This window comes from Vicia villosa, linkage group LG5, assembly GCF_029867415.1.
Source record: "Vicia villosa cultivar HV-30 ecotype Madison, WI linkage group LG5, Vvil1.0, whole genome shotgun sequence".
Lineage (NCBI taxonomy): Eukaryota > Viridiplantae > Streptophyta > Magnoliopsida > Fabales > Fabaceae > Vicia > Vicia villosa.
This window is the reverse complement of record NC_081184.1, coordinates 170,529,543-170,557,130: the sequence shown is the minus strand read 5'-3', so window position 1 is coordinate 170,557,130 and position 27,588 is coordinate 170,529,543. Positions and strand designations below refer to the sequence as shown.

At 35.9% G+C, this 27,588-nt stretch overlaps 2 protein-coding genes and 1 long non-coding RNA gene across 3 annotated transcripts; all 3 read left to right on the top strand.

Annotated features, from left to right (window-relative positions):
* The first annotated feature begins 2,029 nt into the window (after positions 1-2,029).
* On the top strand, positions 2,030-3,564 carry LOC131608197 (uncharacterized). The gene is made up of 2 exons (XR_009285526.1): positions 2,030-2,113; positions 3,292-3,564. It is a non-coding gene; the product is annotated as an uncharacterized LOC131608197 (long non-coding RNA).
* A 2,337-nt stretch (positions 3,565-5,901) lies between these two features.
* Positions 5,902-8,957, top strand: LOC131608196 (uncharacterized). The gene is made up of 6 exons (XM_058880122.1): positions 5,902-6,130; positions 6,231-6,619; positions 6,739-7,080; positions 7,195-7,575; positions 7,875-8,080; positions 8,299-8,957. The coding sequence occupies exons 1-6, from the start codon at positions 5,985-5,987 to the stop codon at positions 8,545-8,547; spliced, it is 1,713 nt and encodes a 570-aa protein (XP_058736105.1). The 5' UTR covers positions 5,902-5,984; the 3' UTR covers positions 8,548-8,957.
* A 9,020-nt stretch (positions 8,958-17,977) lies between these two features.
* On the top strand, positions 17,978-19,609 carry LOC131606011 (uncharacterized). Its single transcript, XM_058878300.1, has one exon. The coding sequence runs from the start codon at positions 17,978-17,980 to the stop codon at positions 19,607-19,609; it is 1,632 nt and encodes a 543-aa protein (XP_058734283.1).
* The last annotated feature ends 7,979 nt before the right edge of the window (positions 19,610-27,588 follow it).

Here is a 27,588-nt window from a genome sequence, read left to right as displayed (position 1 = left end):
TAACCAGCTCCCCCTAAATCTATTAATACCCAAAATTCATTTATGCTTGTTCAGAGTCTCCCCATGAGCCTAAGGCACACAAAATAATTTTTGTAGTATAGAAAGTAACATAAAGAAGAAATTCTTACCCATTAACATCTCATTAGAGTCTGACTAGAAATGCCTGGTCTTCATCTCATATTTTGGCTTACTATCAGGACACTATGAAGTATTAGAATCTGTTTAGTAACTGTCTTGATGCCTCACATCAAACATCAGAACTAAACCTATGGTTTTTCCAAAAACTTGATCATGCCACCAGAAGGTGATAAGCATCATTTCATCACAAGGTTTAGCACCTAAACTGTTGCCTGACTGACCATGTCCTTGATCAAGTCTTCTGACAATGTCTTTAAACCATGTCTTAGATCGTGTTTTCTGACCATGTTTTATACCATGTCTTAGATTATGTCTTCTTACCATGTCTTAGATCATGTTTTTTGACCATGTCTTAGATCATGTCTTAGATTACGTCTTAGAACACGTCTTCAGAAGGTCCACAACCTCTAAACGATGCCTAGTTCAAAACAAACTTACTACACTTCCAAAAAGTCCACATCTTCTGAAGTACCATAGTCTGGTTTATCATTAATTGGTTACAAAACTTTCTGACAGTTTACAACTTTTGAACAGCTTATTAGAATTGGAGCAAATGTTGCTAGAGCTCACGTTGGAATTCTTTTAGGCAGTTTACAACTTCTGAAAAATGCTTTGTAACAGATTACCCTTGTCATGCTTTAAGAAAGTTCACAACTTCTAAAGCCTCAAAGTTTGATCATCATACCTTTAGAAAGTTCACAACTTCTGAACAATAGGTGTTATCAAAACATAATTACCTTACTTTCAGACAGTTCACAACTTCTGAACAATGTAGGGTATTAGAGGTTCATTTAACCGTATTTTTAGGAAGTTCACAACTTCTGAAACATGCATTTTATCAAGGCATAATTAAACCTACTTCCCTCAGAAGGTTCATAGCTTCTGAAGAATTCGTAGTGTCAAAGCAAGATTCATTTTATAGAGTTCATTACTTCTAACGGATATATTCTTCTTAGATGCTTAGATCATCAGAGCATACTTCATGCATCTTCATCAATTCTTATGATTCCAAATCTTCTAATGTTAGATGATAATCTTCTAATAGCCAATTAACATGTCTATGAAAATCAGGTGAAATTTCAACAAAGTTCCTGAATCAAACATCAAGCATATAGTTAAAAGTAAAAGAATTATATCATGTTTTGGCTTAAAGATATATAAGTTCAAATTAATACATTTTTATTCATCATCCTCTAAGAAACAATATCTAAGGTACTAAATCATATCTATAGACCTTCAAATTTCTTGTTTGAATCTAATTGTGTCTCACTTTCTTCTTCAATAAATTTATATTATTTAATATGTTATTTTCTCCAAAATATATGAATGACATCCAAAGAATATGCTCCCCTTGTACTTGAAGAGGTACAGGTTCATAAGCACTAAGGAGGCCATAAGTTTCCTTGTTGAAGAATTCACATGCAACTAAGGGTGGCGAAATGGGGGAATTGCCCATTTTCCCCTTACTTTTTCATGGATGGACCAAGATTTTAGGTCCGCACCCTCTAATATGTTTGCCGCTCCCCATTTTTTACGGGATTTTGAGGGCGCGATCACTAACATAAATTTTTTTAAATTTTAGGCTTTAAAAGTGCAATGCTCGTGGTCCCGCCCTCATATTTTTGTGAAGTGGGCAAAGTTCTAGGCCCGTAGCTTTAACTATGCACGTCTGTAACACCCCGTTAATTCTAGTGTATTAATTTAATTATTTTATTAATTAAATTATTAGAATTAATAATCTGTGGGAATTATTTGGAAAATAATAAAAATATGGTGTTGGGCTGAGTGTGATAGTTAGTAGAAAGGGGGTGTTAACTAAGCAAGCCCATTAAGAATGTTTTATTTTATTTTTCATAAAATAAAGGAAATTGGGAAAAAGAGAAGCAGAGCAGTAGAAGCAGATTTTGGGACTGAAGAACACGTGAAAGTGAGAAGAGCCAAAGGGGGAGAAGAACTTCGAAGATCCGACTCTAAGGTAAGGGGGGGATTCTTCGGGTTAGTAATCCTTATGCGATTATAGGTAGTAGGATTGATTAGGATTATTGTTTAGTTCATTCGTACGTGTCGGGTTGGGAATTTGTTAGGTTTTGATAATCTTGTATGAATTGACATAATCCTGTTGATACTTGTGATATATGATGTTAATACATGTCAATAACCTAGTTGAAATGTGTAATTGTGTGAAAAACAATGATAATTGTGTGCTATGTTCGTATGTACCTGAAATTGGGGTTATGGGATAGGGTAAAAGCTGTCAAAATGGTGAATTTTGTTGTGCAGGTACGTAGGAACCGGTTCCCATGTGGGACGAACCGGTTCCCCCTTGTAAAAACAGAGAAATATGGGTTCTGGGTAGCTGGGAACCGGTTCCCATGTAGGGACAACCCGGTTCCCCATAGTAAATATCCGAGGCGTGATTCTGGAACTGCCAGGAACCGGTTCCCACGTAGGGACAACCCCGTTCCTGCAGCATTTTTCTAAAAATGTTTTATCTTTGAAAGCTCATAACTTTTGATCCGAGTATCCGATTTATGTGCCGTTTTGAGCATTGTGAAGCTGAATTAAAGGCCTATATGATGAATAGGTGGTATGGATGTGAAGTCCAAGTTGTTTATTTGTGATTATATTATTTCTTGGTTGATGACTTTCATGTATGCGTGTGATATGTTTGTATGAATGCTAAGAATATATATACATGCTTATTGGTGATGATTTGGTGATGATAATGAGACGATGTGTTACATCGGATTGGTGATGTTGTAAGCATGTTATATGTTGCATTCATTGGCATACATTTTTGGTGATGGATCCCGGTGATGAAAGTGGATCAAAATGGTGGGCATAATTCCCATTGTGTGGAATTTGTGCTGGTTAAAACTGTATCTTGGTGATGAAAAAGATCGGTTGGATGGGTTTATCCCATGGATGGTACCACATGCATTAGTGTCAGTTCATTCATTGCATTATATTATGATATGACTGAACGATTGTGTGGAGTGATAGAATATGCTTATGTACTGATGTTTGGTTGTTATAACAAATTCCGATTCTATGTATGATGAGTGGATGATAATTGCTATGATATTCCATTGCTTATGATTGTATAATGGTTATTAATTCGAATGAAACTCACCCTTACTTTGATGATTTCAGATTAAGGATGTAGCGGCGTGTGATTGGGTGAAGATAGCTTATAAGCTAGCCCGTAGTTCGTGTCGAGTCATGCTCTGATTGTAACACTGGGATCGTTTAGTCTTAGCGTTACTTGAGATACTATGTTGTTATTTTGTTTATGGATTATGTATTGATGAGCTGTTTGGATATGCTCCTAACATTGTTTGAAATAAGTTTCCGCTGTGATGAACACATGTTGAAGTTTGGTTAATTTTAATAAAAGCATGACAATCGACTTTGATGTTTTATTTATTTAATAATTGTAACATCCTTGATGTGTTATTACTCTGATTATATTATTTTACCGTGGGGTTTTAGAAGGGTGTTACAACGTCCCTCTCCTCCCGGTTTTTTTGAGGACTTTTATGGGATGGGTCTTAATGGGAAGACAAGCTCGTTTTCTATCTGTACATGCAACCTGGTCAACATTTACTTGTTTCACACTTTCAAATATTTTGTAATGTGGTGCGTACATTTTATTGACATGAGACCATGCGATTTTGCATAAAAAGTTGTGTTATGTTGATGCTTAATGTTAATGATGCTTTTGTGAAATGAAGCCTTGATTGAACCAAGTTGCGGATTCAACATGGAGTTGACCACATCCTAGTTTCTATATAGACCTTCTCTGCTAGTATGCAACATGTTTTTAAGCCGCCAATGAGCAAACTGAGCTCTGTAAAATATTATTACAAAACTATGTTAAAACAGTAGTTCTATTTCCGTATTAATTGTAATCACATGTTTGTTATTGTGTTCCCTAAGTAAATGATTTAGTTGGTCCATAGAGCAACAAATTTTTCAGTGTAGGGAGACAACCGTGTTTGACTAACAAAACCAACAAAATTTGGCAAGTTTTGCTCATACCCAACCACCCGCTTCGAATACATGATATGATTACACATATCTGTCACTGAATCTTATCTATTATCATTAACATGCAACTTGAGTTTTTCTCCAACGTTTTTCATAACATAAAAAGTATATAGAAGGTGGACTAATATTGGGAAAACAACATCAATAACATTCATCAAATCAAGTTCTCAATCATGATCCATAATTTTGGGAATCAACTTCTCGGATGTGAACAAATCCATTAACTTTTCCATTGTGTACGTGGAGTCAAAGATCACAACCAAATGAAACATATTCAAAAGTTTCATAGAATCAGGATGTGTTAGGAATATATCATCCACAACTTCTAAGTCTTCCTTATTTCTTGTCCAACACAAATACTTCTTATCATGAATTAAACACATTAAGTATTGCATTTATGTTTATGGACCGATATGTATCTCTTTCTTTGAACACTTGCATGACGCTTGTCAAATTATCAGGATTTCAATCTTCCAATGCACCCATTATGAACCTCGTCGGCATGTGATACTTTGTCATATCGTTTTTAAATTGTCTTTCATCTAATTTTAAATGAGCGAATATATCATGATTGTCTAAAGTTTTTGCTACATTATAATTTTGAATATCACATCTAATTTTTATGATCCGACCATCAACACTTGATACTGATTTCAAACGAAAAGAACACTTGACCCTTTTGTTATAAGTGACCGTTGCATTTCTATTGTTTTTGTATACCCCCTCCCCCCTTTCACAACCAAAAACTAGTTGTTCCCACTTGCCTATTATTCCATTGGCTATATCAAAACAAATGGTAAGCATAATAATACTGTGCTGTTGACCAATACTTTATGTCTATGATAAATTCTCTGGTTGAGTCAAAATATCTATCAAATATTACATAAAATAAATTAATAATATACCTACATAAATTTATAAAATTCAAATGGCTAGATAAACGTAAAATCTTTCCGAGCATTCTCCTTTCTATCTTAAATCTTTATAAGGTAACTTAAAATAAAATCAAAATCAACACTCACAATCTTTTCATTTATTAAATGTTAAAAAAAAATCTATCAGATTTATACTTTAGCTACCAATTTTTTGATTTGTAAAGATTTTGCGAGTAAATAAAGGTAAATACATATGAAAAATAAAATTGAATTTTTTAAATTGTAGGGATATAAGATGCATTTACATTAGTAGGATTTAATTCACTGCTCTCTGTGAAATGCCGACACTTTTAAAAAAAGTTTGGCGTCCGATATTTATATTTCTAATTATATTTAATTAATGAATTATTTTAAAATTATTATAAGTATCGTCATGTTAGTGCAGAGGTCATATTTAAGGTGTCCTATGTTTTATAGAAAATAAAACCAATTTAATTCTTAAAATAGTTCTCAATTACTTCAAGAAAGTAATCATATATAGAAAATGGTTGAATTTGAATATAATTGTGATTTGTGACACTTAAAATTCCTAGATTTATTACTTTTAAACATTATAAAAGTTGTAAAGTATAAGTTATTCCTTGTAGACAACACTTGTTGATAATCTGCAATCTTAATGACCACGTTAAAGACAAGGATCAATAAAAGAGTGAAGTTCATGTTTGTCTACCTATGCGTGTGACTTGGTTTTGGTCTCTTCTCTTTTGCTTTTACCTCAAATAGGAAAACAAAAACTTACCTTATTTTGACATTCGAAAAACAAAAATGATAGATATCATCATGAAAGCAACTTAACATAACTTTTCTTTTCTTTGCTTTGCTTAGTGGTGGACTCCTCACTTTGGAACAACCTCAAACAAAATGCTATGTCCCAAACAACATGTTCTTCTTAAACTCTTCAACAATGTCTCTTCCTCTTTCCAACTTCTCTTCTTGCTACTCTTTTCTATTGCCATTTTTCTTCTCACTTTCTTAACCTTCACCGGTCGATTCCCCTTAATCCAAAGGTCTTGTTATTTCTCTTCTTTTTCAACTCGCTCGCATATTTATTTTGCATATAACATTAATCTAAAACTTTATATATACTTGTATATTTACATATTGTAGGGATCAAGAATATGAATATGTGTTTTCGGACGATGAAGAAGAGGAGGAGGAAGAAGAAGACGATGAAGAAACTCAAGAGAATTATTCTTGTGTTGTTTCGTGTGACAAGGTAGAGCGTCGAATGACTCATTCTAGTCATTCTGAAGAGTTCATTACTCCGCGAGAGAGTTTCGTTGAAGACTTAGAAGAAAATGTTTGTTATGAAACATTGTCTATTCATAACTCGCCACAAGTTTCTCATTTTGAAAACGAAGGGACTAAAGCGTTTCGAGAAGAATTTCAATCGAGAAATGTTGTTGATTCTGTTCCAAGTTATGTTCAATTTGAAAGTAGTCCAACCTCTTCCATGATCAACTTGAACCTATACAAAAGTAACAAAAACTATAAAGGTATTAACAAAATTTTTGAGTATTTTAAGACGATTTTCGTGAATTAATCGATCGATCCGAAAAGACTAACGCGATCGAGGATTTTTAATCTTGTATATTGACATTACTTTATTATGTAGATGATCAAGTTGGTGTTGGAATAATTAAAAATAAAAAAGTGCAAGAAACAAGCCAAACTAGGGATGAGAGATTCTTTGTTTTTCCTTCTAAGCAATTGAATAGTAAGAAGATGATTGTTGATGAAGAGAAAGATAATGATGATGATGATGATGATGATTCTTGCTCCTCTTATGAATACAGAAGCTCAATTCATAGCAGGGATTCAGCAACAGATGATGAATTTTCTGCTTCATCTAGAAGAAGTTGTCCTAAGTGGGAATCATATACTTTGTTTGAAAAATATGATGAAGAAAATGCATTCTTAGACCGAATTAATGCGCAAAACAAACTTCACGAAACCGGTAAGTGGTAACTATCGCGAATTAATTTAGTCTGTTTCGATTGACTTATTTGAACTTATATACTGGCGTAAGCATTTAAACGATAAATACTTATTTAGTAATTCCATTTTTCAGAGTCTTTAAGATCAATCAAAATGTCACCAAGATCGATATCAGAGCGAATTGCGAGCAAGTTTTCGACTATAAACAAAAAGCCGACCGACGTAGGTCATAATCCATATCATGAACTAGAGGCTGCATATGTTGCGCAAATTTGCTTAACATGGGAAGCTCTTAGTTGGAACTACATAAATTTTCGTTCCAAACACGCGTCACAATCGCGACATAATCTCGATGTCGGCTGTTCTGCATTGATTGCACAACAATTTCAGCAGTTTCAGGTTTTGTTGCAGAGATACATAGAGAATGAGCCTTATGAGCATGGCAGAAGACCTGAAATCTATGCTAGAATGAGACTTCTAGCACCAAAGTTGCTCCTAGTGCCCGAATATCACGGTACGAATATGATATAATTACTATTTTCTCCCTCTCTTCTAGAAATAAATTTCTCAAATACATGTATTTTATCATTGTTATCTCAGTACTGTCGACACTTCTGATTGAAGACGTGTCTGGTATTGGACACGTATTAGTGTTTGTTATTTTTATACTATCGACACTTCTAATTAAAGATGTGTATGGTGTCTGACACGTATCAGTGTCTGATGTCACCTAACACGTATAAGCGTCTGACGCTAACACGAGACCGATGCATTTGATTATATTGAACTAATTTTCTTGTTTTTGTTACAAAGATTCAGAGGAAAATCAGATGGAAAGTGATTTGATATCTTCAGCTTCATTTCTTAAGATAATGGAAGGTGGGATCAACACATTCATGAATTTTCTGAAAGCTGATAAAGAAAAATCATGTGAGATCCTAACACATTACTTTAGGAGAAGCAAAAGAAGCATGGTTGATCCAACACTACTCAAGCTAATGAAGAAAGTTAATCAAAAGGCATGTTAAATATTTCTCTATAGACACCTCGGCACCGATAAATAATTTAAAAAAATAAATAAATTAAACGTGTCGATGTCGGTTTTAGACATTTACATTTATTCTGACGCAAACACATTTTTACATATTTTTTTTTCTCCAGAGATGTCGGTACTACATAGATATATAGATATTTTCTAGTTCATTCACCTAACTAACACAAGTATACATGCATGCAGAAGAGGGTGAAGGTTAAGGATATAAGCCATTCAGGAAAAGGATTGAAAAGGAGAAAGTTAAAGGTGGAAGAAGAGATTGAAATGTTAATGGCACTAATAGACTTAAAAGTGGTGTCAAGGGTATTGAGAATGGAAGAATTAAGTGAAGAAAAATTGCATTGGTGTGAAAAAAAGATGAGTAAAGTGAGAGTTGTGCAAGGGAAACTTTGTAGGGATTATTCAACTCCACTTTTCTTTCCTTCAAATTGATTGCACCATCATCATTATTTGGTCATTGGACAAAAAAGAAAATGGAACATGAACACTCATCAAATAACAAACATTTGGAGTCTTAATTACAATGAAAAGAGGGATGAATTATGATGAATGTTTATGTTGTTGAAGCATTTTGGAAGTGAGAGAGAAGAGACTAGAGAGAGAAAAATGTGACAATGAAGATGCTAGGCTAGTGAACTAGCTTTCTTACTTAGGAGATTATGTCAAATTTGAGATGTGAATAAAGACAGGATAAAGGTGGGAAAATTTGGGGAATAAATACACTCCTTCAATGGCAAGGTTACAACTTTGTATTTGTATTTTTCAATTTTGTAATTCTATACTTGTTGAATTAAATTTATAGATATATAGTTCATGTAATAAAAAATTGACAATAATTTGTTTATAATCATATGTAAAGCCATCTTTGAAATTGTATAAGGCATAATATCATAAATAGTTTAAAATTTGTCATGATTAAATAAAAGATTGTAGCCATTGTTTAATAAGATTTATATATGTTTTGTTTCATTTGAACTACTCTAATTTATTCGGAATCTTCCAGACGAATTAATAATATAGTAATAATTTAAGGACAATACTTAGCCGGTTGATCCATTTAATACCATTTTGATTTTGCCAGTGAGTTGTTTACGGAGGTGGTTTCTTTTTTTGCTGGCGTTTTTGTGGTTGTTTTTAGTTCTCTGACATCGGCAGTTCCATCATCTTCGTCGGTGGATCTATTTAATGACTCTGGTTTTGCCACAGTCGCATATTTGTGTTTTTAGTGTAAGTTTGGTGTCCTTATTTTTTGATCTTTTTATTGTTTTTAGATCTGTTGAGATCTGTAAAATTGGAGTTTTAAGGTTTGCCTCCTATGCACCGATACCGATTTTATATTTATATCAGTCATCATGATTGATATCAGAATAAGTGGATATCTATATATTTTTTGACATTGGAATGTTTGGCTCAAAAGAGTTGTTTTACTAATTGTTTTTATCATAGAGTTTTTGTGGTGTGTTAATACAATAAATTGTTTTGGTGTGGACTTATTTTCTTATTTTCTAATTTATTCGGAATCTTCCAGACGAATTAATAATATAGTAATAATTTAAGGACAATACTTAGCCGGTTGATCCATTTAATACCATTTTGATTTTGCCAGTGAGTTGTTTACGGAGGTGGTTTCTTTTTTTGCTGGCGTTTTTGTGGTTGTTTTTAGTTCTCTGACATCGGCAGTTCCATCATCTTCGTCGGTGGATCTATTTAATGACTCTGGTTTTGCCACAGTCGCATATTTGTGTTTTTAGTGTAAGTTTGGTGTCCTTATTTTTTGATCTTTTTATTGTTTTTAGATCTGTTGAGATCTGTAAAATTGGAGTTTTAAGGTTTGCCTCCTATGCACCGATACCGATTTTATATTTATATCAGTCATCATGATTGATATCAGAATAAGTGGATATCTATATATTTTTTGACATTGGAATGTTTGGCTCAAAAGAGTTGTTTTACTAATTGTTTTTATCATAGAGTTTTTGTGGTGTGTTAATACAATAAATTGTTTTGGTGTGGACTTATTTTCTTATTGGCGGTCAGATTCATTCGTTAGTCTTAGAGATTTGAATTATGTGTTTTACAATTCGGTTTCACGCCCCACGGGAATTCGTTGGGTTGTATTTGTAGTGTGTTTGTTAGCTTAGAATTTAAATTAATGTTTTTTTTTTTTATTTACGGTAGGTTGTTCTGTATTGCTGAGTTTTGGTTTTTATCCGCTCAGATATTTTACACTTAGCTTTTTTATTTTAATCTATTTGCAATTTAAAAAAAAAATCATTTTAATGTGTTTGCTGAGAAAGGTTTAAGTAGATGAAATATACTATTATTGCTTTTTATTAAAGTATATACATTGTCACACTTTAAATATAATTTTTTTAAATATATTAAAATATTTGACAAATATCAATTTAATTTTAAAAAATTATGCAATTTTAAGTTAATGAAATATTTAATTTTTTTCAAATAAACTTTATATTTTTTATTTTGTAGTAAAAAATGATTTCTTAGTTCTACCCCCACAAAAGAAAACAAATATGGTAAAAATTTCGTGAACCTCTGCTAGGGTTTTGATGACCAAAGCGAAACGTCGCGTCGGCCGACCAAAATCCACGGCGGCGGCGCCACCCGGTTCAACGGAAAAACTAGCTGCTAACACTGTGACACATGATAATCTGATTTCCCCAACTGTAAAGACGGTTGAGGACCTTGAGACGACGAGGCTCGTGGAGAAACCGGCGGAATCACTGAAGTTATCGCCGGATGCGGAGAAGGTTGCGCCGAAGCCTTGGGTGGAAGTTCTCCAAGGTAATAGGAACCTGAATCGTGGTATGCCTGTGGAGTTTGTGGCCACTCAATTCATTGATGGTGCTGAGAAGATAATCATCGAAGAAGAAGATGTGGTAGAGGAACTGAATTACTGGGAGAATGCGATTATTCTCTTTGCACTCGGAGAATCTCTTTCGATGCACGCGGTTAAAAACTTTATGGAGAAGACCTGGAATTTCGTTGCGATGCCTGAGCTGTACTTCAATGAATCAGGATACTTCATTGTTCGCTTCAAGAGTCACGAGGAGATGAGTCAGGTGATGGAGCAAGGACCTTATTTCATATATGGTAAACCACTGTTTATCAAATATTGGACTATTGATTTTGAATTGAAAGCTGATCTCCTAAGTGTATTACCACTTTGGATCACATTGCCAAATCTGCCTCTCCATCTATGGGGAAAAAAGAGCATATCCAAGATTACGAGTGCTATAGGGAAACCAATTACAACAGATGAATGCACGGCTAGGAAGTTGAGGATCTCGTATGCTAGGGTGTTAGTGGAAGTGGATATAACTAAACCTATGAAGGAATTTGTTACCATAAAGGATCACAGTGGTAGGGAGTGGGCACAACACATTGAGTACGAGTGGCGACCTAAATATTGTCAAATTTGTCTGAAAATTGGGCATGATTGTGAGGCCAAGAAGGGAGGAGTGCAACAAAATCCTCAACAGAAGGTATGGCAGCCTAGGAAGAAACCACCTAAAGCAGCTCTTGAAGTTAAGAAACTTGAGAGTATCATTGAAGTTCCTAGTTTAGAGGGCACTAGTACTGATACACCTGAGGAGAAGTGGACTGTGGTTAGTTCAAACAAATCCGATAAAGCAAAGAAGAAAATCCTGTTCACACCTGGAGTTGACATGTCAGTGCAAAATGTTTTCACACCTCTTGGGATTGGAGTTGTTCCAGGGGAGGGAAGTAGTGGTTGTAAATGATAACAACATGGAATGTAAGGGGCATCAATAAAGTTGCAAGGCATATAGAGGTTTGCTCCTACTTCTCTACTTTTAATGTTCCTATTATAGCTTTGCTTGAAACTAGGGTAAAAAAAGATAATGCTAGTAAGATTAGGCAGAACTTTGGGAAGGATTGGTCCTATTTGGACAATTACTCTCACCACAATAATGGTAGGATTTGGTTAATGTGGAAAAGCCAGGTTGTACAAATAAATTTGGTATGTGAGGAGGAACAATTCATTCATGTGGAAGTGAGGGGACTGGATGGCAGATTTCAGTATTTTGTTACCATAGTGTATGCCTTGAACCAGCTTAATAGAAGGAGAGTGTTGTGGGAACAAATTGATAATTTGGGCAATGCCATTAACATGCCATGGATTGTGATGGGAGACTTCAACAATGTCCTCTCTAATAAGGATAGAATAGGAGGTAGCCCTGTGCACATTTATGAGTATTGTGATCTTGATGGTATGATGCAAAGGCAGGGGTTGTTTGAGGCTTCTTCTAGAGGCTGTCACTATACCTGGTCTAACAAGCACATGACTGGTACCATATACTCGAGGATTGATAGAATGATTGGTAATGTTCAATGGTTTCAGGCATTTCCAGATGCTAATGTAGAAGTACTTCACCCTAACATTTCTGACCACTCCCCTGTGAGGGTTTGTCTGAGCAGTACACACATCAATAGGAAGCATATGTTCAAATTTCTTAATTGTACTACAAGGAAGGAGAATTACCAGGATGTTGTGAGGAGCAATTGGGAGCAGAGTGTTCATGGTAATGCTATGCATAGACTGTGGTTCAAGCTGAAGAGGTTACAAAATCCTATAAGGCATCTTCAGAAAAGTTTCCATGGGATACAAATTCAGCTGCAGCAGGCCAGGCAAGACTTGAGTAATTCCCACCAAATGCTTTTGACTGACTTGTTTAATAGCAACATCATTGACCAGGTCAAAAGTCAAACTGAGTTAGGTATGGAGCTTAGCCTAATGGAAGAAGACATTCTTAAACAGAAAGCAAAGGTGGATTGGTTACAACTTGGAGATGGTAACAACTCTTATTTCCACACTGTAGTGAGAGAGAAAAACAAGCAGAAGAACATGGTCAGTCTTACCTCTCTAACAGGTATTGAGCTCAGCAAAAAAGAGGACATTGCTGAAGAGATAATTGGTTTTTACAGATCTCTGGTAGGGACTGCTGCACCTGCTCTCCAGGGTATTGATATGCCTTGTCTTATGAGAGGGAGCACTTTGTCTAGGATGGATTCTCTTAGCCTTATCCAACCATTCTCTGAACAGGAAGTGTGGGAGGCTCTTAATGGCATAGGAAACACCAAGGCTCCTGGTATGGATGGATTCAATTCATTCTTTTTCAAAAATTCTTGGCAAATAATTAAGGATGATGTGATGGCAGCTATGCAAGAGTTCTATCAGACTGGCAAAATGCATAAAGGACTGAATTGCTCTTTAATTACCTTAATTCCCAAATCTAATGAGGCCAAAACTATAAAGGATTGGAGACCCATCTCTTGCTGTAGCACTTTTTACAAGATTTTGTCTAAGGTACTCACTAGAAGGCTAAGTAGAGTAATTGGCACTGTAGTGAATGAGAACCAGTCTGCGTTCATTCCTGGAAGGATTATTCATGACAACATCATGATCACTCAAGAGCTAGTCAGAGGTTATGGCAGGAAGAACATTTCTCCTAGATGCATGATCCAAATGGATATACAAAAAGCGTATGATACTGTAGAATGGACTGCTCTTCATCAGATTTTGAATGCCCTTGTGTCATACCCTAAATTTTGACCTAAGTTTTTTCATCTGATTCATTCGCATTAGCATTAATCAATTCATCTGCATCCATATTAAGTTTTGACTCCGCACGTTACATTTCAAATCAGCATGAAATTTGCAATTAATTTCTCATCATTCCAATTAGTAAATCATTTTAAGTTTTGCATATTTTCATTAAGTTTTGCATCTTGAGTTCAATTTTATCATTTGCATTTTTATTCACCTATTAATAAATTAAATCTTGCATTTTTCCTTTTGAAATTTTATTTAGACTGATAACAATTAAACTATTATTTAGTTATTATCAATTTAGATTAAAATAAAAATGGAAATTATAAGATTCATATTGTATTATATGCACTAAATTCTTTTTATAGCATTGCTACAAAATTCCATGAGGTCCATTACAAAAAGAAGGAAAATAAGTCCAACCATTGGCCCATTAAGACAAACAGCAACCAAAAAAGAGAAGTTGTTGTTTCTTCTTGAACCGCAGGGCATCACCACCACCAACCTGTACAAAAAAAAAAAAGAGCTGTTCTACTCCACCTCTTCACCACAAGACTGCTCTAATCTGTCCAAAACCTCTGCAGCAATACTTCATACAGAGCTGCAGCAAGAAGCCAAACCTTTCACTAAAATAGTCATACAATAACCTGTATCAGAAAAGTCACAAGATCAGTACATCAAAAATGTTCAAATTCACCAAGTTTTCCCCCTCAAAGTCTCATCAAAAACCCTAATCTCCTCCCTATATAAAGAGCCTCATTCTTCAGCAACAGAGGGGGGGCCACGAACAAAAAACCAGAGAAAACTCTGCTCATTTGAACACAAACCTCTGCTTAAAATCTCTGCAGAATACAAACGACAACAACCACTATCACACTCATACTCACCGCTCATCACCCTTAACCTTCACTAACACCAAATTGACCTCACCTCCCTCAAACTCAAAACACCTAAATCAAACCTCACTCCGCTCTGAACCTTCATTTGCGCAGCCACTCACCTCACCCATCATATCAAACGCAAACCCACAACAAAGTTACGGTAACCGAAACAAATCAAAGAGAATCTCAGAAGGAAGACGAAGCAACGCAAGCAGATCGGAGAAGAAGGTTACCTGAGTGTTACTGCTGAGCTTCCGACTTCGTTTTTACCGGTATCTTTCCATTTTCCATTAATCTGTTTAATTTGCAATCATGTAATCATCAAGAACAATAATGAAATTGGGGATTTAGGGCTTATGCTGGGATTTGGGTTTTGAGTTTGTTGTTTGATCGTGTTTTGTTGCGTCGAGATTTTGTGAATATTACTGTGTTCTTCGAATCAAGAGAGGAGAGATCGAGAGCTTTTTCACCATTTTTGTTACACAGAGAATGAGGAAAATTGCGAGAGAGCAAATCGAGAGGGATATAGAGAGTGTGAGGAAACGTGAAATTTGAAATTGAATGAGGTTGAGAGGAAAGCGTAATGAGAGGCGAGAGATGAGCAGAGAGAGAAGTTTGGAATTCTGTTTGCCTCAATGTTGTCTGATCAGCGGTTTAGATTTTTTAGGCTTCTTGGGCCTAACCCGATCCATATTCAGAACACCCCAAACGCCCCAGCGTGGTTCTTTTTTTATAAAAAAAACTCTTATCTTTCATTTTGAATAAATTGGTTAAAATTCATTTGATTAATTAATTCTATTAATTGAATATTAACTATTTTAATTGATTAATTAAATTTATTTAATTAATTAATTTTATTAGTTAATTTCTAATTATTTTGATTAATTATGTAGAATGCTTTTAATTAATTAATCAATCTTTCAATTCAACAATTCACAAAACTTGGTCTGATGCCAAGTTGTTTCAAATTTCAAATCTTTTCACAAATAATTTTCATTCAATAAAATCTCGATCCAACGTCGAGTTCATTTCAAATCTTCTCACAAAAAACTTCAAAAAAGCAATTTAAACTCATCACTTCATTTTTTCGCCCAAGCGCGAAGTCTTTTCATTGCCCAAGTGCAAATTTCACCCACGTGTGAATCTCATTCCAAAATTTGTCTTTTCCGCCCAAGTGCGATTAGACCCATTTCATAAACCCTAAAACGCTTGATCCAACGTCAAGTTGTTAATCTTCTTTTTTTAACTATATCAAAGTGATCAAGTGACAAGTGGTGAACACCGCTTGAATACCTTGATCGTTTGAATTTAAATACATTAATCGAATCAAGAGAACAAGTGACAAGGGGTGGACACCTCTTGAATACCTTGATCTTTTGAATTAAAACTCTTTCTTAATTATAATCAAAGTGATTAAGTGACAAGGGGTGAACACCTCTTGAATACCTTCGATCCTTTGAATTAAACCTTTATTAATTAAATCAAAGTGATTAAGTGACAAGGGATGCACATCTCTTGAATACCTTTGATCCTTTGAATCGAATTAATCAAACCAAGAGATTAAGTGACAAGGGGTGAACACCTCTTGAATACCTTGATCTTTTGAATCTAAAATTTTTTTAATCAAATCAAGAGGTTAAGTGACAAGGGGTGAACACCTCTTGAATACCTTAATCTTTTGAACTAAAAAACTTTAATCAAACAAAGAGAACAAGTGACAAGGGGTGAACACCTCTTGAATACCTTGACCTTTGGAATCAAAACACTTTAATCAAACCAAGAGGTTAAGTGACAAGGGGTGGACACCTCTTGAATATCTTGATCTTTTGAATCAAAATACATTAATTAACAAGGACAACAAGTGACAATGGGGCTCTCTCCTGTTGAATACCTTGGATAAAGGACGCGCTAGGTGAACACCTTGCTCAAATACTTTACTAAACGTCCGCAATCATCCATCCTAAAATCAATCAACAAACTCGTAGTTCTTTCGAACTACATTCGCTCTGATTCTTCCATTGAAGATATGTAGGCACAAGATTCAAATGTCTTGGCGAGCACACTAATAATAAAAAACACAATTTCGTAGTTCTTTCGAACTACATTCGCTCTGATTCTTCCATTGAAGATATGTAGGCACAAGATTCAAATGTCTTGGCGAGCACACTAATAATAAAAAACACAATTTCGTAGTTCTCTCGAACTACGATTGCTCTGACTTTCCCCATTGGGAATACGTAGGCACAAGACACAAATGTCTTGGCGAGCATAATAATAAAAAAAATCTTTTCTTTGTTCTCCCTAATAAAAAACCAAAAACATGTTCTTTTCTCTTAATGAAATAAACGTAGACTTAAGCTAACGCTCGATTGCGAAACAACTAAATGGGTCCCATCGAGTACGATGGAGGTAAGGGGTGCTAATACCTTCCCCTTGCTTAACCGACTCCCGAACCCAAATTTGGTTACAAAGACCATTTTTATCCATTTCATTTCATTTGAGGGTTTTATCAATATTTTCCTTTTCCCATTGGAATAAATAAAATTTGGTGGCGACTCTGTTTGTTACAATTTCGTGGCGATCATTTTTTGACCCGCGACAGCTGGCGACTCTGCTGGGGATATCCTAAGAGAGTCAACCCTAATTTAGTTCATTTTGCATTTGAGTGTTTGCTTTTGTTTGTTTATTCTTATGTTCTTTATGCTTATTCTTATATTCTCTATGTTTACTCTTTTGTTGTTTATGTTTATTTAATCTTGCTTTATCGCTTTTATTTTATTTCCGTATATATTCATCTGTGGGTATGGGAATGATATTTGAGTGAAGCTCTCAACCCGAGCTTTTGAAAAAACAAGAGAGAAAACATAAGTTAGGAGGTGGTTGTGTAGTGCTAGTCCCCAAGGTGAACACCTTGAATGGCTAATACGAAAACCCCACTTGGAGGAGACTTATTCATGAGATTTGTCATAAGATGGTTCACCTATCGCATGACGAAAATCTGACTTCGTCGTTAACTCCAAGGACCTTTAGAACCCGTTCCATCTATGGTGATGTAGACATCTCTACTATCAAAAATCTTAGAGCCATCATGTGAGGGGATCTTTGGGTAAAAGAACTTTGAACTATCCCATCATAAGGAGCCTTCCTCATTAGGTTGTGTTTTTCCAGATTACATCCATCTATTTTATAGCATCGTATTATATTTCATAAGGTATGTATGCCATTGCATCTCATAAGAATCACTCTTGCATAAACAATCATCATGCATTTGCATTCATTAAAACATGCATTTCCCAGAATCCAATATTCATACCTTTCTTCCTCCAACAGTTAACAAGGCAAGCTGATTCCCCGACATCCCTATCAGACACGTAGTGTTTCTCGGAAAAGAATGGCTGACCAAGAGCAACACAACATGGAAGTTAGGATGGAAATCGATGAGTTGAAAGGAAGCATCACCAAACTCACTGAGATGATGCAAGTAATGATTGCTAGGGATGTTGTGCCCCAAAGAACTGTCATAGCTGAAGTCTCCGAAGTTGATGAGGATCTCATTCCTGTTCAAAGGCCACCTTCTACATGGCCAGAATTTGGTTTACCACCTGGTTACACTCCCCCATTCGCGAATACTTTGGGAGTAGGACTTTCTGCGCAACAGATTGCACCAATACCAGTCATTGCTGAACAGCCTCCGATTGTTCACACTACTGTTCAGCCTCCTCCTTTTGTCTATCATGTTGATGATTCCGAACGTGGTGATCAAGAACCCAACCACGAGGTGGAAAAGGTGAAAGAAAAGTACAATGTCCTCGAGAAAAGATTGAAAGTCGTTGAAGGGAATGACATTTTTGGATTTGATACCATGAACCTCTGCTTGGTTTCTGACTTAACTGTGCCTGCAAAGTTCAAAGTCCCTGAGTTCGAGAAATACAAGGGGCATACTTGTCCTAAAGATCATCTGACTATGTACTTTCGTAAGATGGCTGCCTATGCCAACAATGACAAATTGCTCGTTCACATCTTTCAAGATAGCTTGGCTGGAGCTTCTCTGAAATGGTACATGAGTTTGAAGAGGGAGCATATCCAAACATGGAGAGACTTAGGCGAAGCTTTCCTGAAACAATACAAGTACAACATGGACTTAGCCCCTGATCGCAGACAACTCCAGACTATGACTATGAGAGATAGGGAAACTTTCAAAGTGTATGCCCAACGCTGGAGAGAGTTAGCTGCTCAAGTCGAACCTCCTCTTGCTGAAAAAGAGCTTACTGGCATGTTCATGGATACCTTGCATCCAGTTTTCTATGAGAAAATGATTGGAAGTGTATCTTCTAGCTTTGCTGACCTAGTCACCATTGGAGAAAGGGTCGAAGAAGGTTTGAAAAATGGCAAGATTGTCAATGCTGCTGGATCACCCAACAACAACCAACCAAAGAGATTCCCAGGAAACTTCCAGAGAAAGAAAGAAGGTGAAGCTAATGCTGTAGTGACTGGTGGTGAAGGAACTCAGAATCCACAACCCTACCAAGCTTCGATTTATCCACAAACGCCATTCATGCCTTACTATCAGTATCCGTATGTCGCAGCTGCTCAACATCAACAACCATACTTACCCATGCCATCGCATCAACAACCAGGGAATGCTTCTCATCAGAATGCTCCGCAAAGTACTCCACAGAATTCTCAACAAAGGCAGGATGAGCAGAATAATCAGAATAGGTCTCAGAAAGGTCCACCAAAAGAGCCTCGCCGCATCGACCCAATTCCGATGACTTACACTGAATTGTGGCATGCGCTAATCCATAAGTCGTTGATAGCTCCTAGGCCAACTAAAGCTCCAACGCCACCATTCTCCAAAGGATATAATCCGAATGCTAAGTGTGCTTTTCATAGTGGAGTAGTTGGTCATTCCATTGAAGACTGTTGGGTTCTGAAAGAGAAGGTTCAAGACCTGATCGAGAGCAAGATGCTCACCTTTCGAGATGTTAATCCGAATGTGGTCACTAATCCTCTACCCCGGTGAGTGCTGAAACACAAGGGATGCTCCTAAAGCCAGATATCAGACGGGAAAGCTCATCCTTGCTGCTGATAGTTACTAGGCATTTGTCTTTTCATTTCTTAATTTTCCTTGTTTGTACTGTGTTTTGTCGCATTTGAATTCTGTAATCCTTAATCGTAATTTTAATGAAATGAGCATTGCATTTTGTTTTGAACCAATCATATTGTGTTATCTTGTTTTATTTTCGTATCACTTACACAAATTCAAAACTACAAAAAATATGCATTTCCACTTCACTTTCTTTATCAGCTTTCTGTCTAAGCAAGATTAGAGGGAGAATGACGATAAACGAAATATCCAATTTGCATCAGTGTGCTTTCAAATAAAACTTTGTTGATGATGTACAGGCATTGCTTCAAATCCCCAAACACTGGAGATATAAGGAAGATAATCCCTCGTTAACCCTTTTGAGCCTTAGAAGTAGGTGTTTTCTTTCTGTACGAAATTTAAACCCTTCATCAAAACCTGGGGCAGGGTAGTTGTTCAGTTAAAATGATTAATACATCTGATTTCCAAGAGAATCATTTCATGGGAACCATTCCCGACCAAAGAGTCAACTGTATCCTCTCTTCGTACACAATGTCGAAGTAGTAGTGAACATCCAAAACTTACAACAGTTGTTTCCCTTGGAACATCAATATGGCAGTCACAACTCTCAAATTTTCATATCATTGAACACATTTCATACAAGTTTGTTCCAAAAACCAAAGAAAATCCCGCTAAGTCAAAACCTAAAAAGGAGACTTAGGCAAAAATTAGGGATAAGAAATAAATAAAATGAGATCAGAAGATCATTATCAAAAGAAAAAAAACAAGAACAAACTTGTGTGACTTCCAAAGAAGAATTGGTGACTGCCACCTTAGAATCCATTGGTTCTCAAACATCATCTGCAAATTTCTCTTGGAAGTCGAATACTTGTGAGAATTAACTGAACTTAGGACTGAGGAACATCACGAAGAATGGGTGGGTAAAATTCAAAATTTGAGCCTATATCCTTTGTTTCTTGAACCGTGAACCTGACCACGTTACAACCTTCAAAAGTCCTAATTGAAGCAAGGTTTCTTTTGAAAGCATACTAAAGCAAGGTTGCGTTAACCTGACTCCTGAATATTTGCTAATCATTTGTTTAATACCACACTATCACGTCATCTTTCACATCTTGAATTTCAAACTTGCATCCTCATTGGGATTTATTCATCGAATACCACAATTTCATTTCAATAAATGATTTATTTTCAAAACTTGCATGCACGTCGCATTAAAATTACCATTTTTGAATTGAATAGTTTCATCTGCAAATCAACACTTTCCATCAAGGAATTTTCGATAATGAAAATCATTTGAAGAGCCTATAGGGGAACTATCAGGGTTGCATCACTTCACAAGTCCTTCACTGGGGCAATTCATTTCAAAGTTCCCAAGGACTGGGGCATGTCATCTCAAGATCATCAATTTGAATCCAAAACTTTGTTGAAGAAAAATTCTCCATAAACTCAGCATTCTGGGGCAAATCAAGGCCAAAACCTTTCCTTCAAGCGGTCCAAGCAGACTATACCATATCAGGAAATCCTTAAACTCAAAATTAGTGTTGGGAATTATGCTTCCACTAACCTTCTACCAAGGGGCCTTTCCCACTTCAAAAAAAATCATGACCCTCCACTGGGGCACATGTCAAAACATTCCAACCATATATTTCATTCATTGCATGCATTCATTAATCATGCATATCATTCATGGGGCAATCTCCCACAACATCAAATCAAAATGTTAATCTTGCTCGGTCTTTTCCATTGAAAACCAAGCCTGGTCCACCATGGATACCCAAAAAATTCACTGCCCATTGGCACACATCCAGTAAATTAGTTACTTGCATTGATCAACCATCTTACATCATTACACGTGCATCAATTTGCACAAAAGAAAAAAATACAAAGATGTCTCATACATAAGCAAAAAGCATGCATAGGGGGTCATTATCTTCTTGTTAACTTTTGTCAACCCATTGGTTGAAATCAATCAATTTCATTGTCATTTGAATCAACTCATTGGTTGAAAATAATCGGTCTCTTCTTGTCAACCCATTGGTTAAAATTTATCATTTACCTCCTCAACTCATTGGTTGAGGCTGGTCTTTCATTTTCCGATTAACATAAGTCAACTCATTGGTTGAAATCAATTTCTTCATACCCTCATCAGCTCATTGGTTGATAACAAATTGTTGTTTACCTTCATCTACTCGTTGGTTGATGTTGGCGTCTATCTGTTCTAAATCGTACTCAACTCATTGGTTGTGGACGACGTGTCGACTTTCATCAGCTTAGTGGTTGATGTCAGTTATGTCTTTTTTCAACTCATTGGTTGATAACGAATTGTTGTTTACTTACATTAACTAAGTGGTTGATGTTAGTTATGTCTTTTTTCAACTCATTGGTTGATAACGAATTGTTGTTTACCTTCATTAACTCGTTGGTTGATGTTGGAGTTTCTTGTTTTAAATCGTACTCAACTCATTGGTTGTGGACGATGTGTCGACTTTCATCAGCTCATTGGTTGATGTCAGTTATGTCTTTCAAAGTCAACTCATTGGTTGATAACGAATTGTTGTTTACTTACATTAACTTAGTGGTTGATGTTAGTTATGTCTTTTTTCAACTCATTGGTTGATAACGAATTGTTGTTTACCTTCATTAACTCGTTGGTTGATGTTGGCGTTTCTTGTTTTAAATCATACTCAACCCATTGGTTGTGGACGATGTGTCGAATTTCATCAGCTCATTGGTTGATGTCAGTTATGTCTTTTAAAGTCAACTCATTGGTTGATACCGAATTGTTGTTTACCTACATTAGCTCAATGGTCGATGTTGGTTGTTTCCTTGTTTTAGTCAACTCATTGGTTGATACCGAATTGTTGTTTACCTACATTAACTCATTGATTAATGTTGGCGTTTCCTGTTTTAATCATACTCGACTCATTGGTTGAGAACGATGTGTCGACTTTCATCAGCGTAGTGGTTGATGTTAGTTTTGTCTTTTTTTCAACTCATTGGTTGATAATGAATTGTTGTTTACCTTCATTAACTCGTTGGTTAATGTTGGTTGTTCCCTTATTTTAATCAAATCAACTCATTGGTTGAGAACGATTTTTGGTACCATTGCATTTCCCGAGCAAGAATTCTCATTGGAACTCCTTGACAAGTCATTTCATAATCCCCACAAAGTTTTCAACTTCATATCCCCAACAAGAATTCATGCATCCATACATTCACGACATTTCACGGCATCAAAGGCCAAAATTCAGGTCACTTAGTATTTAATTACCTTTTCGCCCTTGATATCCCGAAGAACAAAGTCGTTCGAGCTATCTGGCTAAAGATAATTAAATAGGGGCATCTGTCATACCCTAAATTTTGACCTAAGTTTTTTCATCTGATTCATTCGCATTAGCATTAATCAATTCATCTGCATCCATATTAAGTTTTGACTCCGCACGTTACATTTCAAATCAGCATGAAATTTGCAATTAATTTCTCATCATTCCAATTAGTAAATCATTTTAAGTTTTGCATATTTTCATTAAGTTTTGCATCTTGAGTTCAATTTTATCATTTGCATTTTTATTCACCTATTAATAAATTAAATCTTGCATTTTTCCTTTTGAAATTTTATTTAGACTGATAACAATTAAACTATTATTTAGTTATTATCAATTTAGATTAAAATAAAAATGGAAATTATAAGATTCATATTGTATTATATGCACTAAATTCTTTTTATAGCATTGCTACAAAATTCCATGAGGTCCATTACAAAAAGAAGGAAAATAAGTCCAACCATTGGCCCATTAAGACAAACAGCAACCAAAAAAGAGAAGTTGTTGTTTCTTCTTGAACCGCAGGGCATCACCACCACCAACCTGTACAAAAAAAAAAAAGAGCTGTTCTGCTCCACCTCTTCACCACAAGACTGCTCTAATCTGTCCAAAACCTCTGCAGCAATACTTCATACAGAGCTGCAGCAAGAAGCCAAACCTTTCACTAAAATAGTCATACAATAACCTGTATCAGAAAAGTCACAAGATCAGTACATCAAAAATGTTCAAATTCACCAAGTTTTCCCCCTCAAAGTCTCATCAAAAACCCTAATCTCCTCCCTATATAAAGAGCCTCATTCTTCAGCAACAGAGGGGGGCCACGAACAAAAAACCAGAGAAAACTCTGCTCATTTGAACACAAACCTCTGCTTAAAATCTCTGCAGAATACAAACGACAACAACCACTATCACACTCATACTCACCGCTCATCACCCTTAACCTTCACTAACACCAAATTGACCTCACCTCCCTCAAACTCAAAACACCTAAATCAAACCTCACTCCGCTCTGAACCTTCATTTGCGCAGCCACTCACCTCACCCATCATATCAAACGCAAACCCACAACAAAGTTACGGTAACCGAAACAAATCAAAGAGAATCTCAGAAGGAAGACGAAGCAACGCAAGCAGATCGGAGAAGAAGGTTACCTGAGTGTTACTGCTGAGCTTCCGACTTCGTTTTTACCGGTATCTTTCCATTTTCCATTAATCTGTTTAATTTGCAATCATGTAATCATCAAGAACAATAATGAAATTGGGGATTTAGGGCTTATGCTGGGATTTGGGTTTTGAGTTTGTTGTTTGATCGTGTTTTGTTGCGTCGAGATTTTGTGAATATTACTGTGTTCTTCGAATCAAGAGAGGAGAGATCGAGAGCTTTTTCACCATTTTTGTTACACAGAGAATGAGGAAAATTGCGAGAGAGCAAATCGAGAGGGATATAGAGAGTGTGAGGAAACGTGAAATTTGAAATTGAATGAGGTTGAGAGGAAAGCGTAATGAGAGGCGAGAGATGAGCAGAGAGAGAAGTTTGGAATTCTGTTTGCCTCAATGTTGTCTGATCAGCGGTTTAGATTTTTTAGGCTTCTTGGGCCTAACCCGATCCATATTCAGAACACCCCAAACGCCCCAGCGTGGTTCTTTTTTTATAAAAAAAACTCTTATCTTTCATTTTGAATAAATTGGTTAAAATTCATTTGATTAATTAATTCTATTAATTGAATATTAACTATTTTAATTGATTAATTAAATTTATTTAATTAATTAATTTTATTAGTTAATTTCTAATTATTTTGATTAATTATGTAGAATGCTTTTAATTAATTAATCAATCTTTCAATTCAACAATTCACAAAACTTGGTCTGATGCCAAGTTGTTTCAAATTTCAAATCTTTTCACAAATAATTTTCATTCAATAAAATCTCGATCCAACGTCGAGTTCATTTCAAATCTTCTCACAAAAAACTTCAAAAAAGCAATTTAAACTCATCACTTCATTTTTTCGCCCAAGCGCGAAGTCTTTTCATTGCCCAAGTGCAAATTTCACCCACGTGTGAATCTCATTCCAAAATTTGTCTTTTCCGCCCAAGTGCGATTAGACCCATTTCATAAACCCTAAAACGCTTGATCCAACGTCAAGTTGTTAATCTTCTTTTTTTAACTATATCAAAGTGATCAAGTGACAAGTGGTGAACACCGCTTGAATACCTTGATCGTTTGAATTTAAATACATTAATCGAATCAAGAGAACAAGTGACAAGGGGTGGACACCTCTTGAATACCTTGATCTTTTGAATTAAAACTCTTTCTTAATTATAATCAAAGTGATTAAGTGACAAGGGGTGAACACCTCTTGAATACCTTCGATCCTTTGAATTAAACCTTTATTAATTAAATCAAAGTGATTAAGTGACAAGGGATGCACATCTCTTGAATACCTTTGATCCTTTGAATCGAATTAATCAAACCAAGAGATTAAGTGACAAGGGGTGAACACCTCTTGAATACCTTGATCTTTTGAATCTAAAATTTTTTTAATCAAATCAAGAGGTTAAGTGACAAGGGGTGAACACCTCTTGAATACCTTAATCTTTTGAACTAAAAAACTTTAATCAAACAAAGAGAACAAGTGACAAGGGGTGAACACCTCTTGAATACCTTGACCTTTGGAATCAAAACACTTTAATCAAACCAAGAGGTTAAGTGACAAGGGGTGGACACCTCTTGAATATCTTGATCTTTTGAATCAAAATACATTAATTAACAAGGACAACAAGTGACAATGGGGCTCTCTCCTGTTGAATACCTTGGATAAAGGACGCGCTAGGTGAACACCTTGCTCAAATACTTTACTAAACGTCCGCAATCATCCATCCTAAAATCAATCAACAAACTCGTAGTTCTTTCGAACTACATTCGCTCTGATTCTTCCATTGAAGATATGTAGGCACAAGATTCAAATGTCTTGGCGAGCACACTAATAATAAAAAACACAATTTCGTAGTTCTTTCGAACTACATTCGCTCTGATTCTTCCATTGAAGATATGTAGGCACAAGATTCAAATGTCTTGGCGAGCACACTAATAATAAAAAACACAATTTCGTAGTTCTCTCGAACTACGATTGCTCTGACTTTCCCCATTGGGAATACGTAGGCACAAGACACAAATGTCTTGGCGAGCATAATAATAAAAAAAATCTTTTCTTTGTTCTCCCTAATAAAAAACCAAAAACATGTTCTTTTCTCTTAATGAAATAAACGTAGACTTAAGCTAACGCTCGATTGCGAAACAACTAAATGGGTCCCATCGAGTACGATGGAGGTAAGGGGTGCTAATACCTTCCCCTTGCTTAACCGACTCCCGAACCCAAATTTGGTTACAAAGACCATTTTTATCCATTTCATTTCATTTGAGGGTTTTATCAATATTTTCCTTTTCCCATTGGAATAAATAAAATTTGGTGGCGACTCTGTTTGTTACAATTTCGTGGCGATCATTTTTTGACCCGCGACACCTTGGTTTTCCAAACAAGTTTGTCATGTGGGTTATGGCTTGTGTGGAAACTGTTTCTTACAGGTTTGCACTTAATGGTGAACCTAGTGAGTTACTTAAGGCTAAAAGAGGTCTGCGGCAGGGGGATCCCATCTCTCCCCTGCTGTTTGTCTTGATTATGGAATATCTGTATAGGGTCCTCCAAAGTCTGAAAGATAATCCTGGTTTTAGATATCACCCCAAGTGCAAGAAGATGAATATTGTTAATGTCTGTTTTGCTGATGATATTATCCTGTTTTCCAGGGCTGACATGAATTCTATTAGGATCCTCATGGATAAAGTCAAGGAATTTTCCAAGGCAACAGGACTTTATATGAGTGTCCCTAAAAGTAAGATCTATTTTGGTGGTGTGGACAGTTGCAGACAAAGCCAAATGCAGCAATTGACTGGATTCCAAATTGGTGTGATGCCTTTCAAATATCTGGGTGTGCCTCTGGATAGTAGGAAGATCACTATCAACAATTGCCAACCTCTCATTGATAGGATGATGTGCAGAATCAAACACTGGAGCACTAGGATGTTGTCCTATGCTGGAAGGCTTCAGTTGGTAAAGAGCATTATTTTTTCAATAGCTAACTACTGGTTGCAGATATTTCCTCTGCCTAAGAAAGTCCTCAAGCACATTGAGAGCATCTGTAGAATTTACTTGTGGACTGGGAAAGATTCTAACAGCAACAAAGCTCCTATATCCTGGGAGCATATTTGTGATCCTGTGGCAGCTGGAGGGTTAAATGTGATTGACCTTGGCATTTGGAATAGAGCTTCTATTGGTAAAATGTTGTGGAATTTGAATGCTAAAAAAGATAGGATGTGGATAAACTAGATTAACCACTTCTATTTGCGAAACTGTGATGCTAGCACATATGTATCCAAGCAGTCTGATTCTTGGATACTGAAAGCTATGTTTAAAAATAAAGATGTCTTGTTTAATTCTGCTGCATGGAATCTGTTTGTGACTACAGGTACTTATAAAACCAGATTGATGTATGATGAGCTTAGAGGGAGCAGAGAAAG